Below are 15028 nucleotides of genomic sequence, written 5' to 3' on the forward strand. Positions count from 1 at the left end.
CAGGGTTGTTGTAAGGATCAGATGAGATAATAGAGGGGAAAGAGTTTTGTAAACAGTGAAGTACCATGTCTGGAGATATTCTGGAATCTAACACATATTTATTGGACTTCAGCTCTCTGCTAGGCCCTGGCTCAGTCCAGGGCACACAGTCATGAGCAAGAGAGAGGAGTCCAGCTGGGACAAGAGAAAGTAGGAGTGAGCAGGACACCTTGGGCCCATAGCCCTGCACCACCCAGAGAGGCTGTGTTCTTGCCCAGCTCCTGTCCCTTGTCCCTGGAGCTTGTCTGGTGTGGCATGGCTCCCTTGGCATTGTTATCCCCAAGGCAAACACTGCCAGCCCAAAACTCCAGCTACTTCCAAGACCATCCCCTCCACCCACCATGGAGATTACTCGGCTGAAGGAAGCAAGGCTGTAATTTGTCATCAAAGTCACCCAGCAATGTTTCCACAAATTAGTCAGATAAATCTCTCCCAGGCAGCAGCCACGAGAGGGGGCTTCCTGCCTGAGCAAGGTGGATGGGGGTGGGGGGACACCTCTGACCCCTTCCTGCCAACTCATCTGTTGTTACCCTGTTCTCGTTGGCACTCTACCTCCCTAGAGGGGCTGCAGACCTGTGGGGGACTGAGAATCTGCTGCTGCTGCTAAGTCGCTTCAGTCGTGTCCGACTCTGTGTGACCCCATAGACGGCAGCCCACCAGGCTCCCCCGTCCCTGGGATTCTCCAGGCAAGAACACTGGAGTGGGTTGCCATTTCCTTCCCCAAGGCATGAAAGTGAAAAGTGAAGTCGCTCAGCCGTGTCCGACTCTCTGCGACCCATGGACTGCAGCCCACCAGGCTCCTCTGTCCATGGGATTCTCCAGGCAAGAGTACTGGAGTGGGTTGCCATTGCCTTCTCCAGACTGAGAGTCAGACCCTCCTAAATTTAAACCTTCACTGTGCCTCCCACCAGCAGTGGGACCTTGAGCAAGGAACTTGACTTTCTCAGATTCACTTTCTACTAATAGTACTACTAATAGTAGTTTCAACCTCATTAGGTTGTTGTGGAGACTAAACAAAGTGAACGATATAAATACCCTTGGGGACTTCCCTGGCGGTCCAGTGGTTAAGACTCCACAAGTGCAGGGGGCATAGGTTCAATCCCTGGTTGGGGAACTAAGATCCTGCATGGTGCAGGGTGTGGCCAAGTAAAGAAAATCAGAAGTCACTGATACCTTAAAAAAAAAAAACTTGCATGGTAATAGGCTAGGCATAGATGAGTTTATCGATTAATTTTTATCTATTTAACAAATATTTGCATGGTACTTACTATGGACCACAAATAAACACTCACTTAATCATCACAAGAACCCAGTGAAGTAAGTGTTATTGTCTTTTTGTCTTACAAAGAAAACTGAAGCACAGAGCGGTTAAGTGACTGGTCCAAAGTCATACAGCTACCAAGTGGCAGAACTGATATTGAAACTCAGGCTCTCTGCTCTCCTGCTCTTTCCCATCTTTCTCCTTAGCTGCTAGTTTTAGAAGTTGAAGCAAGCTGGGGGAGGCTGATTTAAGAATAAGCCCCCTCCCACCACCAATCTCTGTCCCCCCTGACCCCAGCAGGCCTAAGGTGGGTGCCTAGGCACAGAAAGGATACATTATGTCAGCAGCTACACTGAGTCGCTACCTCTGGAAGGTGACATTGTGGTTATTAACCCCCTTGAGATCAGCCTTTTAGAACAGTACCCTTTCCTCTCCAGCCTCCAGGCCCAGGTTAGAGTCAGAGGTATCCACGCTTTTGCCCTCACTCTTAGACACCTGCTGTGGACTCAGATGAGCCAGCAAAGGACAGACCCACTCAGGAAGTACAAGAGACTGTCCACAGCTTTGGAGGGGCCTCAGGGGTAGAAACCTGCTCAGTGGCTCCCCTCCCTTGGAAGCCCCCAGCCTCTGCTCACACACCTCTGGTGACAGGGAGCTCGCTGCCTCTTGTTGGTGGCCTGGGCAGGCCATGGTTGGCCAGCTCTGCCTGGTAGATGTGCTTCCTCAAGCCGAGATGAAATCTCTCCGTGTAATTTCCTCCCATTAGTCCAGTCTCTGCCCTCGGGCCCCACAGGCCAGCTGGCTCCCTCCGGCCTGCAGACATCTGGAAATGGCCATCTCTTGGCATGAGGAGTTCCCACTCAGGCTGAACACTCGGTGGCCTCGGCCTGGTCTCAGAAGATAGGGTTCCTGGTGCCTTCCCCACTCTGGTCCCCACTCCTCACCCGTGACTAGCAGGACTGCAGGCTGGCCAGGATAGTCTCTGTGAAGCACTTCAAAGAGCTGGGCCTGAGCGCAGCCCTGCTGGCTAGGAGCAACAATAATAATTGAAACTGGTCGCCACTTAGCAAGAACCTACTCCACACTTGACACTGTGCCAAGGACTTTACAAGCAAGAACTCATCTTCCCAGCTCTTGAGACAATATTATTATTTTAAATATTTTTAAATTTTTATGTATTTATTTAGCTGCACAGGGTCTTAGTTGCAGCTTGCAAACTCTTACTTGCAACAGGTGGGATCCAGGTCCCTGCCCGACCAGGCATCGAAACCCCAGGCCCCTGTACTGGAAGCACAGCGTCTTAGCCACTGGACCACCAGGGAAGTCCTAGACTACACTATTAAAGCTCCCTCTTAACAGATGAGGAACCAAAGGCTCCTAGAAGGAGGTGACTCGCCCAAGGTCCCTCCCACAGTGCATAGGTGGAGAAGCCCTAGTTCACACACAGGCTGTGAGCTCCAAGCCCTGCTCTTGACCACCAGACAACGCAGGCTGTAGTCAAAGATCAGGAGGACTCATTCACAGGAAACAGAGACCGAACAGCTCAGGAGCAGTTGAGGGGCTCCAATTCTAAAAGCAATGAGAATCTTGCTTTTGGATAGGAGAGAGATCCCTGTGGAGCCAAGTAGCCAAGAAGGCTTCCTGGATGAGAGAGAGACCAGAGATGAACCTTGTAAAAGCACAGCCTCTCAGATGCTAACAAACCAATGGAAACAGCCCCGGGAGTTTGAGCAACCGAGTTGGGTTGGACTTTTACACAACAGCCCCATCCTATGGTCAGCAGGCATTTATTAGATGCCACAGTATGCTTGGTCACGTTAGTGCTCAGCAAGGACACAGATGAAAGTTCTATGATCCCAAGAAGCGGAGAACCCAGTAGGGCTCGAGTGAAGCCTGGTTAAAGCTGTGAAGACCAATTTGAAGTGCAAGTGTTGCTAATTTCCTCCACATCAGGGACAAAATTGGAATGTGTGTTGGATAAGGAGTGCCCATCCCTGCCTCCTAAAACCGGAGATAAGAGCATTCCCCAAAAGACTTTCAGGGGAGCCATGTTCTTTGGAAAATCATACATATGTGGAAAAATAGTTTTATGGTCAAATAAACTTGGAAGGCACTTAACCAAAGGGGGCTAGACAGGAGTTCTCTGGTGCAGGACTTCTCAGAATCTTTACTGGCCATGTACATTGGGACTGGCAGTGACTCCAGGATCCGATAAAGATCTGCTTTAATCCCCTCTGCCTTCCACGTCCTGTTTCTCCACCCCTACCTCTAGCTGCTGGAAAAGAGGGGGTATTCCACATGGGGCACGGAGCCAGGAAAGCCTTGAGGCCCAGTACAAGATGGTGGATTGTGCACCCAGGAGGTAGTCTGTCCTAGGATGTGGGCAAACAGGGAAAGCCAGTGTCTGGAGAGGGGGTTCTTGGGAGAAATTGTCCCAGTTGGTAGAGGGGAGGGATGAGGAGACTCTAGAGAGGACTGTAGGAACTAGGCTACGAAGATGTACCATGCTGAGCAAGGCTCAACAGATAACCAAACTCTCCCCCAAGATCCTGGCTCACCTAGGCCCCAGAGACCCTATGGGGTCAAACTTCATCACAACCCAGAGTGTGGGCTACTGCCCTACCTCCTAAATTCTACTTGCCTCCTGGACTGACCTTCTTCCTCCAGGAAGCCCTTCCTGTCTACCATACCACGCATATAACAGTCATGTTTCCAAACGCCTGACTCCTGGGAACTCTAGTGCCCTGATGTCCCCCACAAGATGACAAGTTCCTTGAAAGCAGGTATTGGGCTTGCTACTTTCTCCCTGAATTCTAAGTGATCACCACTGTGAATGATTCACCCATCCATCTATCCATCTAGTCACACATCCATCCAGCAAGTAAGTCATCCATCTACAAATTTCTGAGCATTGCAGTTGGCCAGCTCTGTGTCAGACCCTAGCGATAAGCAGCAAAGCCTTGACATCCCTGTCTCAAAAAGAGACATCGAATGGTACTGTCCTAGTAACACATTCATATGTCAGTATGTCCAGGGTTGTTCCCACACCCCAGACAGGAGCAAATGTGGACACACTCCTCTGTGAAGCTGAAGGTGTGTCTTCCATGGACCCTGGGCCCACTTCCTGTGGCATTTCTGGTGCCTCTTGTCTCTCACCTCTGGACTCATTGCCAGAGGCTCCTCACTGCATCCCTGAAACTAGGTAAGGAGTCCTGGGCCTGGAGAAGGCAGTTCACCCAGCAGTCCAGTGGTGGAGCAGGATTTGGGACCCAGCCACCTGCCACTGAGCTCTTCGGAGATCAGTGCATCCTGGTGGCACACAGGGTGCTTGGCACACCGTGCTTGGCACACAGCAGCCACTCCCAGCTTGCCTTTGCTGCTGACACCCTAGTGCCTGTGACTGCAGACCCCTTCAAGTGGAAACCCAGGGCTATTTATTCCTGCAGGTGGGTGGGTGAGTGGATTCCAGCCGCATTGACTGAGAACAATAGCTGGCCCATATATGGTAAATTAGTCCTGGGAAATTGTCCTAGGAGCCCTCGAAACTTGTGGGGCAGCTCTCTTTATACTCTCACCACCACAGCCCCTCAAGCCAATTTGGTCAAACTTCCTTGGGTTATCATCAGGGAAAGTTAACATGGAGCTTCATTATTAAATTTCTACTTTAAAAGTAATTCTTGGCCCTGGTGGTCCAGTGGCTAAGACTCTGAGCTCCCAGTGCAGGGGTCTTGGGTTTGATCTCTGTTCAGGGAACTAGATCCCACATGCTGCAACTAAGACCCCGCACAGCCAAATAAATAAAATATTTTTTTTAAGTAATTCTTGGTTATTCTATTCATGGGGGGGTGCAGTTTAGGGGAGAACACACAGAAGATTATAAAGCAAACCCTCTTGCTTCATTTTATTATTATTTTCTAAACATTTACTTATTTTTATTTTTTTATTTGACTGTACCGGGTCTTAGTTGCGGCACACAGCATCTTTTAGTTGTGACAGGCCAGATCTAGTTCCTTGACCAGGAAATTGAACCCAGAGCCCCTGCATTGGGAGCAAGGAGTCTTAGCCACTGGATCACCAGGGAAGTCCCCTCTTGCTTTATTTTAAAGGCAGCTGCCAGAGCTGTTGCCTCCAGCAACCGTGTATCTTTACCATTCTGCAGGCCACAACCTCCCACATGTACACACACAGACACACATGCACAGACATGCAGTGAAACTACACAGAGTTTTCAGAGAGCAAACTGTGTTTCTAGTAACAAACCACAGTCTGCCTCTAGGATGTGTGACCAGGCTTTGCCCTGAGAAAGAAAGCTCCACGGGAAGCGTTCCTGCCTAGAGCCAGCAGCCCAGCCTCCAGGCAGTATTCAGCAAGCCCTAACAGGATGCCAGGCGGCTGGTGGGCAGGAAGAGACCCACTCTGAACCTCTCCTCATTGTAATTTACCAAATCCATCTGGGGCTCCTTTGAGCTTTTTTCTGGAAACGCCACATCTCAAGGGTCTCCCTGTTAGAAAAGGTCAGAGAGTTCATGTGATCCTTTCATGTTAAAGCAACTTGAAAGAAAAGGAAAGGAAATGTATATTTTCAGCCTTATAGTTGTGATTAAGTGGGCTTGGGCTATGAGAACATTTAGATGATTTACATGACGTTACATGAAGAGCCAATTAGCCTAACAACTTCCGAAAAATATCTAGCTCAAGAGCAGCCATTTATTAGAGCGCTTGGAATGTGCTGGGTGTCATGCTAAGCTTTTTCCTAGGAAACATGAGTCATCTCAACCTCGCTCCCACAGAGCAAGGTAGGTTCAGGGTGATACCCATTTTACCCATGAGGAAGCTGAGGCTCAGAGAGGGTCAGTGATTTGTCTGGGGTCCCCCAGCTAACAAATGACAGGGCAGGGATAGAAACCAGGTCTGTCTAAATTCAAACCCAGAGCTCTTGTTCCATCCCTCAACTCTTAAGAGCTCTGACTTTGTCCTGCATTCAGATTCTGATGACAGCACAGTCCACCATGTTCATTAGCGTGAAGATGAAGCCTCGTTAAAATCCTGGGCTGCAGGAATCCAGAAGATTCTGGGGCCTCCCTGCAGCTGACCTTGGTCCCCAAACTCCCTGGTTACCTTCAGGGGAGCAGCCACAGATTCTACTCACCACCCCTTAGAAATACCCCAGAGCCTACCATCTCTGTTTGGGATCTGAATCAGTGCCCAGAGCAGGTGTCTAGAGTGGGATGAGAGATGGCACATCATGGGAGAGATGGTACAGGCAAAGGTCCATCTGACTCAAGGGAGATGAGACTGGTTGGGCCCTCTCAGCCAGCAAATGGCTTGAACTACTTTATACAGACCGGTCAGGAAGTGTCCCCAATCCTTCGGGTGGCCCCTGTATGCAACGTGAGCCACCCAGAAAGCTGAGATTCTATTAATGACAGTTCTTTCTTTTTTAGAAAAAAATTTATTTGGCTGGGCCAAGCCAGTTGTAGCATAAAATCTTCAATCTTTAGCTGAGGCATGCAAACCCTTACTTGTAGCATGTGGGATCTAGTTCCCTAATCAGGAATCGAACCCAGGCCCCCACATTGGGAGCGTGGAGTCTTAGCCACTGGGGAAGTCCCCAGTGACAGCTCATTCATCCCCATTTATCTTCAAAGATCACAAAGCAGATAAGAACCCTCTGGAATTTTAGAAGTCATAATGAAACACTAGAATGCGGTAGTTAGGGGAGCTCAGAAGTTAGACTGCCAGGGTTCAGAATACTAATACTCTTACTTCTAAGCTGTGAGACCTGGGATAACTTACTTAAACTCTCTGAGGCTTAGTTTCCTCATCCATAAATGGGGATAACTGTCCCTATGTTATAGAATTGGTATGGTGATTAAAAGAGATAATGTGTGTGGAGCTCTTGACCTGATGCCTGGCACATAGTAATCAGTCAGTACTATGACATCTCTGTGTGGATGATGCTGCTGGAATCAGTGCTGACCAGACAAGGGGCTGCTGCACAGGTGGTCTGTCTTACGGGGACAAGCCCGAATATCTTTTCCTCTCTCCTTCCCTAAGCCTTACAGAGCTTTCCAGGCCCAGATGAAGTATGTCCATCTCCTTCAGGAAGCCAGCCTGACCAGTCCAGCCACATTGATCTCCCCATATCTGCGCTCCTTCTGCCCATCATCAGAATAGATTAATGAAGTAACAAACTCAGCTCTAGTAATTTTTCAGCTTCTCTAGCAGTCAATGCCTCCTGGAGGGCAGGTCCCCTCCTTGACCCCTCCCTTCGCCACAGCCTGAGTCCAGGGTTAGGTACAGGATAGATGCTCCCTCAGTACACCTTCAAGCTGATTCCAGTGTGGCTGTGGAAGTCTGAGCCTCAATCTCTCTCTCCCTACCTTACCCTATCTCACACCTTTTTCTCCCTACTCACCTACCCGCTCCCTTGTTCCACCCAACAGAGCAAGAGGTTGGGGCCATCACCCCACAGCACAGCAGTTCCCAGATGGTGGGATTTCACAGCCCTGTAAAATGTCCAAAGAAATTTGGGGTGGGACAGGGAATAGAAAGTGGCCAAGTTTTTCTTTTGATAAATAAAAATATTTTAAAAATCAATTCTTACCATCATTTTAGTAAAGAAAGGCTGTTTTCACACCAATAGAATAGAAAGCTCATAAGCTCTGACTAAAGGCTAATACTTTAAGCTGAAAAAAAATTTACCCTTATTGGGAAAAACAAACCAGCCACTTCACTGTTGCCCTGACTTCTCTCCTTTCTCCATGGAGAAATCTTCAATCCCCACTGGTCTACGTCCGCTGAGACCGCATGGGTTTGCAGACCTTTGTGCCAGAGGAGGCTCCTGCCAAGCTGGGGCCACCCGAAAACGGAGGAGGACCTCCAAAGCTTTTGGGTTGGGCAGATTTATACTCCCATTCAGCTTCCCAGAGGAAGCTCAGTCAAAGGTCAGACCCAGCGACCTCAGGGGCAGAGGAGGTGGGGGAAGCTGCGAGCCCCTCCTCCAGTACCTTCTCCCCTCCCAACTGGGCTGAGTTAGGCTGAAGCAACCCCCGCCCCCAACACACACTCTAGAGGGGATGAGTGAGCTCACACACACACACACACACACACACACACACTGTCTCTAGCTCTCGCTCTCTCTCTCTCTCTCTCTCTCTAGAGGGGATGAGTGAGATTGAGCAGACAGCTCACACCCAAAATAGGAGTCTGGGGAAACCTAATGGGCAGGGTCGTCCCACATCTCCATCACCAAACTGAGTACTAGTGCCCAAAAGCCCCCCCCCCCACTACTCCACCCGCAGCAACAGGAAGGGAGGAAAAATGGGCACTCTAGCCCCGAAGTGAGGGGCCGAGGCGCCCCGCTGGGCGGGTGCAGATAGGATCTGAACGCAGAGAAGGGCGGCTCTTTGATCCGCAGCCAGCCCGGCTGGGCCTGAACACGCAGGGGCGGCTCGGCCCTCTTCCGGCCAGGCTTTGCGCCGCTGCAGGAGTCCTCTGGGACTCTGAACCGGACAAGCGTCTAAGACGCTCTCTCCTCCCAAATACCCTCTGCACCGGTTGTTTTCGGGAGACGTGGTAAGGTCAACACTGAATCCCGCACGGAAACCTGCCGGGTCTGCGGTTTACTGCACCGCGATTCTAAAGGGCCTGTATCTTGCCTAGATACAGTGGCTGAGCTGAAGTCAAGTGTGCTGAGGAGGCCCGCATGGACATGACCCAAGGGGCCCGGTAGTTCAGATGGAAGTTGGCTCACGTTCCGGCGCTCCTCTGCGTATAGACCCTGAAGCCTAGATCTTTTGAGGGCCGGCCTGCGCCAGTCTCGGAGTCAATGGACTCTCCGCGAATGACACTTCCCGGTTAAGTTGCTTGGGACCGCCAACCCCTCATCACAATCCGGCAGCCCACGGAGCTGCCCAAAGCCTCGCCTTCCGGGCCGGGCCACAGGTTCCGGACATGGAACTCAGTTGGACGAGTTGTTGTAGGGGGTGGGGGGTGGGTCGGGTCTGGAGGATTGGCATGGGCCCTGGAGGGATACTTCTTTCTTGCCCTCTTGGCTGCGTTCGCGCCTCTGAGCCGCCACGTGGCTGAGAGGCCCGTCACAGTTATGCGATGTATGAGTCCCTCATATAAGAGGCACTCAATAAATGTGTGAGAGAGTATACTGCCTGCGCTGGCGCTGTGTGAGGGCAACCTGGAAGGAGGTCCCAGATTGGCAGAGGGCTGGAAGATGCACCCAGAGAATGGAGTTTTGAGGAGTCCTAACTCTGCCGGCCCGGTGTTCGAGCATAGCCTCGAGCAGCCCCTAAGCTCAAGGAAGACCCCAGTTCCAAGCCCAGGACACACTATACTGAGCCCAGGTACACACACTGTTTACAACTTGGCTCCCTATCCAAGGCACTCCCAAACCCCAAAGGCCTAGGGGACCAGAGCACTACACAGCTGAGGAAGAAACCTGGGCGCAGGAAGGGAATCCCTGGTTGTAGGTGAGGAATCGGGGTTAAGAACCCCCTTTAGATTCCCCGCATTTCAGGAGAAGGGTGATGCTTTTCAGGCTCCTCCGACGCACCATTCGATTTACTCATGGGAGAGCTAGCCCTTTAAGACTACGCCCACTGGGCGCGTCCTGGCCTCTCCCAGGAGAGGAGGGGCGGGGGCACTTTGGTCCCGCCCCCGACCGGGCCCGCCCCCCGGCGTCCCCGCCCCGCCCCCGGCACTCCGCCGGCGGCGCCTTTGATGTTCTGACCCGCCAGCTCCCGGAGCCTCTCAACCCCGCGCCCGCGCCCCGCGCCCGGCGCCCGCAGCCCGCCCAGGCGGAGTCAGCCCGCGCTCCGCCCGCTGCGATCCGGGCTCGGAGGTCCGGTCTCCGGGCTCGCCGCCTCCCGGGCCGGCTCCGCGCCCTGCACCCCCGAGCCCCGCGCCCCCGCAGGCTGAGCGCACCATGCCGCAGCTGGACTCGGGCGGGGGTGGCGCGGGCGGCGGCGACGACCTCGGCGCGCCGGATGAGCTGCTGGCCTTCCAGGACGAGGGCGAGGAGCAGGACGACAAGAGCCGCGACAGCGCCGCGGGCCCCGAGCGCGACCTGGCTGAGCTCAAGTCGTCGCTCGTCAATGAGTCTGAGGGCGCGGCCGGCGACGCGGGGGTCCCGGGGGCGGGCGCCGGTGCCCGTGGCGAGGCCGAGGTCGGGGCGGAGGTGAGCGCTGGCCCGCGCCCCGTTGCTCCTAAGAAGCCGCGTCGCTCCATCGCCCCTGGCGCTCGGCTCGCGCTGCCCCGCCCCTCCCTCCCGCGGCTCTCAGGGGTCCCCATCCCTCAGACCCCTCCCGGGCCCCGGGCCCCGAGCCCCGAGCTTTCCCAGCCCTCTCAAGGCCCCTTTGGATCTCCCCGCAGGCTCTCGGGCGGGAACACACTTCGCAGAGACTTTTCCCCGACAAACTTCCAGAGTCTCTGGAAGACGGTGAGTTTCTGCCCGGCCCAGCTCCCCTCCTCCCGCTAAGGCCCGGCCTCGGTGGGAGAGCCGGGCCGCCGAGTACGGGAGGGAGCCGAGGGGGTGCCTCCCTCCGCCCCCCACGGCAGCTCGAGGAGGCGGTAAAACCGAGGGGGTGGGGGAGTGGGGGGCGGGTTTCCCGGGCGCCGCCAGGCTCGAGTCACTTCCGGTGCCCTGACCTTTATAGGAGTAAACAGACCCCCGCCATCTCCGCCTCCCCTCCTGTCCAGGTGACTTGACTAATCCCCCGTCTTGAGGAGGAAGCGCTGGCCAAGATTCCTTGGCCGGAGGGCAGAGTTGGGGTCGAGGAAGGGAGGCCCGAACTCGGGGTCCTTCGTCAAACCTTGGCACTGCGGGGACCCCCCCGCCCCAGCCCTTCAAGTCAGGAACTTGAAGGGGACCCCTTGGCAATTCTGATCTTCTCTCCATCGAGCAGACAGCCTTCAGCCCCAGCCGCCCCGGGCTGGCGCTTCTGACCAGCTGTGGTTTTTCCAGGCCTGAAGGCCCCGGAGTGCACCAGCGGCATGTACAAAGACACCGTCTACTCCGCCTTCAATCTGCTCATGCACTACCCGCCCCCCTCGGGAGCAGGGCAGCACCCCCAGCCGCAGCCCCCGCTGGTAAGTGGCCCCAGCAGCCCATCCCGCCTTGTGCCTGCTACCTCCTTCATCAGGTATGTGAGGCATGGGCAAGAAGTGACTTTTACCTAGAACAAAATAGATACAGGAGAACGCTGTTCTCGTCCTTTTCCCCATACACACCCAGTGGGATCTGAACCAGAAAGAGATCGTTCCTGAAGGAAAGAGGACAGCCGCAAGCACCCCCACTTACCTCCAGCGGTTGGCTTTTGTCTTCCCAGCTTGGTCACTAGCAGGTGCTGGCTCTGTCTTGGAGCTTGGTGATGCTGGGGTGGCATCTTCTTGAAGAACTTTTAAGCTGAGATCACCCACCCCTCCTCAGGGTGGTGTAAGTGGCATGGAGTTTTGAGTTTTGCTGTTAGCCTTCTCCCACTAAGTCCCAAGGTGGGGGGAATGGGTAGAAAAGCTGGGCTGCTTCAGGTCTTCTGGTTGTACAGGAGAAACATCTCCTACTCGTTCTGTCCTTGTTGGCATGAATGTGGCCTTCCCAGAGAAAGAACCCGACCACAATGTGGGGAAATTAGGTTTTTAAGAAGCTGGCTTGGTCTCAAATGCACCAGGAAGGGCTTGCAAAGGTGTTTCAAATCAGTAGTGTCAGTTAGGGGCCTGTTTAATCAATTTGCAAATACTCAGTGCTTTGAGAAGACTGCAAGATCATTACAAACCGTGCTTTTCTGCCCATTGGTGCAGATGACCTAAAGTGTGAAGAGCCTTTTCTGAGTGCTTCGGGGCAGCAGTAAAGCTGTGCTTAACGATAAACTCAGATTAGAGTTCCAGACTGCTCAGCTGGCCCAAGTCAGGGGTGAGATTAGAGCTTCGAGAATACATTGAAAGGGCCCTGGGGTCTGTGGTGGGTGGGTGTTGGGTGCAAACATAGACCCTCGTGCAGGTCAGGCCAGCAGGGGGAAGCTCATATGCTAGTGGTGGGGGGTCACCCGTCACCCAGAGGGTGGAGAGTGACTGCCAGGCTCTTTCCGATCAAGAGCGAGGAGGGTAGGTTCTGAAAGCAGTTTCATGCTGAAGCTGGTGGGGCGTGAAAAAGTAGACTGGGGCTTCTCTCCAGAAACCCAAGATGGAAAACCTGGTAAACAGCTGACTGGAAATAAGCTCCTTGCCCTTTGGACCCCCGTTCCTTCATCTGTAAAGGAACACGTTGGTTGGTTGAGTGGTCTGTCGCTTTCTGGCTCCTGTCTGTGAGGTATTTGCTTCCTTCCAAGTCTGTGGGGGAAGGGGCTTGCTTGCCTTCCGACCTTGCCACCTGACACAGTAGCTCTCTCCCCAGAGACCTCTACCTTCCATGAGCCTGCTATTAACAAATATACTTTGGGGGCTCCCTACAAGGTATAAACTCTTAGACTTGGGCCCAGGTGGTGGGACATAACCCACCACTGCCTAAACACCAGTAGCTGAGTTGCTGACGGGAGGCTGGGGTTGCTGATAATCAAAACTAAAGAAAAGGCTCAAAACAGACCTCGCAGGCAGGTTCCCTCCAGCGTCTTGTGATGCCACAGAGGTGCAGGGAAAAGGCGGTGTTTCTGAGTTCCTTTCACAGTCTGGGCAAGTGGTAGGGGAGTGCCCAGAGTGGGAGTGCCTTGTTCTCCACAAGGGTGTGGTGATGGAACCATTTGGTGTCCTTTAGCTTATACTGGTCAGAGTGTCGCAGATGGCCGGCTGCCTCCAGCAGTCAGGACTCAGGGGGGAGCGGGGGCTGGAACAGGCACACCACCACTCCCCTTGCCTGGATCAGCTATCTTTTAAACTTTGAGATCCTTCTCAAGCTGCAGCAGATGCGTTTCTGTGCGTCACACTCTCTCTTATAGGGGCGAATCCTTTTGTCCTCCTCCCCAGCCTGCCGTTGCCTCCCACAGCCTGGCTTCTGGGCTCACAGGAAGAGGGCAGGCTCTGGAGCTGACTTTCTGTGCCCTGGCATTGGCTGCTCCGTAGGGCTGGAGACAAGAACAGAGGCACAGGAGGGCCTGCACTGGGGAGACGCTGGGTGAGGAAGATGTACGTGAATATGGGGGGCCCTCCTTTAAGCAAACCTGTTACAAAGGAACAGCTAGAAGAGTAGTAGGTGTTTGTGTTACTAGAAGAGTTATGTGGACATTTAAAATATGGTGAGCTTTTAAAAGGCAAAATTAATTGACCCTGTGTTTTGGGAACCCATTTATCATGTGATTCAAGGTTCCTGTGTCTAGAATGAGGAAAGATACTCTTACAGTGGGTTAGGAGCCCCTTGTGAGGTCCTCAGGAAGGATTGCCTTTGGAGGTTTTTTCCCCCAATGCTGTGTTTTCCTGAGGCCATCTTCAGGGAACAGAGGACACGCTGCCCAGCCCCTGCCCATGGGCTTTGGAACTAGGCCCCTCTTGCTCTTTGCCCTCTCTGAGAGAATCAACTGGTCAACAATTGTGCTGGGGAGCTTAAGGCCGATCGCTTGACCTTCCCTGACAGTAGGGAAAACCCATGCCAGGGACCTCCTCTGCCCTTGTCTGGATGGAACGCCCATGTGGCTACTACGCTGGATACCTCAAAGTAGGCAGACTGGAATCTTGTCAGGAGCTACCAGAGGGGTGTAGAGGGAGATTTTTCTTCTTTTTGGTACTTGGCTCCTCGCAAACTCTGTTTTTGGAAGTGGAAATTAGGTCAAAGTTAATTTCACAGCTAATGTCTTTCAGGAGCCTCATGTAGGTTTGCAGACAAACCTAGCCCCGTAGCCACTGCTTGTTTTGTTTTGTTTGCTCCGCTCTGGGATTGTAGTGGGGAGGGCAATGACCTGGTCCTGGGCCAGACTTTAAGGGATTTCTGGGATGAGTGAGGCATCACTCCTTAGGGAAACTCAGACTCTAGGATGTGCAGAACTGACAGTTTGGTGCAAATTCTCATCTCAGAAAGGATATGAGGCCTCATCACTCTTCTGGCCCCTTCCAGGGGCTCCGCTTGCTGTCTGTGGCCCAGAAGGCTGGTGGGCCTTTCACCATTTAGATGAAATGCCCAGAATAGGCAAATCCAGAGACAGAAAGTAGGGGAATGTTTGCTGGGGCTCAGGGAAGAAGAGAATAGGGAGTGACTGCTAATGGGTATGGGATTTCTTTTTGGGGTGATGAATATGTTCTGGAATTAGATCATGGGGATGGTTGCACAACCTTGTGAGCATATTAAAAGCCACTGAATTGTGTACTTTAAAATGGTCAATTTCAAGGTATGTAAATTACATCTCAATTCCCAAAAAAAATAGTTGAGCTGAGCCTTTTGGCTCTTGCAGGGACTTGGGGCTGTTTCCCTGTGCCATCCTGGTGTCTGGGCATGCCCCGAGACCTCTGAGGTGGAGGTGCCCACTTGAAGCAGTGGATTCATGCTTGGGCTCCTGGCCATTGGGCTCACATTCTCTGACTCCAAGGTCTGAAGTCCAAGTGAGGATCGTGCAAGCGAGCCTGGGGGAGCAGGAGGTGAGGGTAATAGCAAGACTTGAGCAGAGGAAGGAAGTGCTGCTGACGCATGGCCAGCCTGTCCTGGGGAGCTCTGCAGAGATGCACCCACCCAGCCCTCCACACCCCTCAGAAGACAAGCATTGAGGCCTTGCGGGGGAGGGTTAGTGATGGTTGGTC

General features: G+C 53.1%; 1 protein-coding gene across 8 annotated transcripts in view; it reads left to right on the plus strand.

The window, feature by feature from the left end:
- The first annotated feature begins 10015 nt into the window (after positions 1 to 10015).
- Positions 10016 to 15028, plus strand: part of TCF7 (transcription factor 7) — a 32060-nt gene continuing 27047 nt past the window's right edge. For all 8 annotated transcript variants that reach the window (XM_086411578.1, XM_086411575.1, XM_086411579.1 and 5 more), the window contains exons 1-3: positions 10016 to 10493; positions 10688 to 10754; positions 11280 to 11404. In XM_086411578.1, coding sequence (XP_086267704.1) covers positions 10242 to 10493; positions 10688 to 10754; positions 11280 to 11404 — 444 coding nt within the window. In that variant the 5' untranslated portion in view covers positions 10016 to 10241. The remainder of the gene's footprint in view (positions 10494 to 10687; positions 10755 to 11279; positions 11405 to 15028) is intronic.

The sequence above is a fragment of the Bos grunniens genome, chromosome 7, assembly GCF_055505025.1.
Source record: "Bos grunniens cultivar Pamir isolate PY7600 chromosome 7, Bosgru_T2T1.0, whole genome shotgun sequence".
Classification (NCBI taxonomy): Eukaryota; Metazoa; Chordata; class Mammalia; order Artiodactyla; family Bovidae; genus Bos; species Bos grunniens.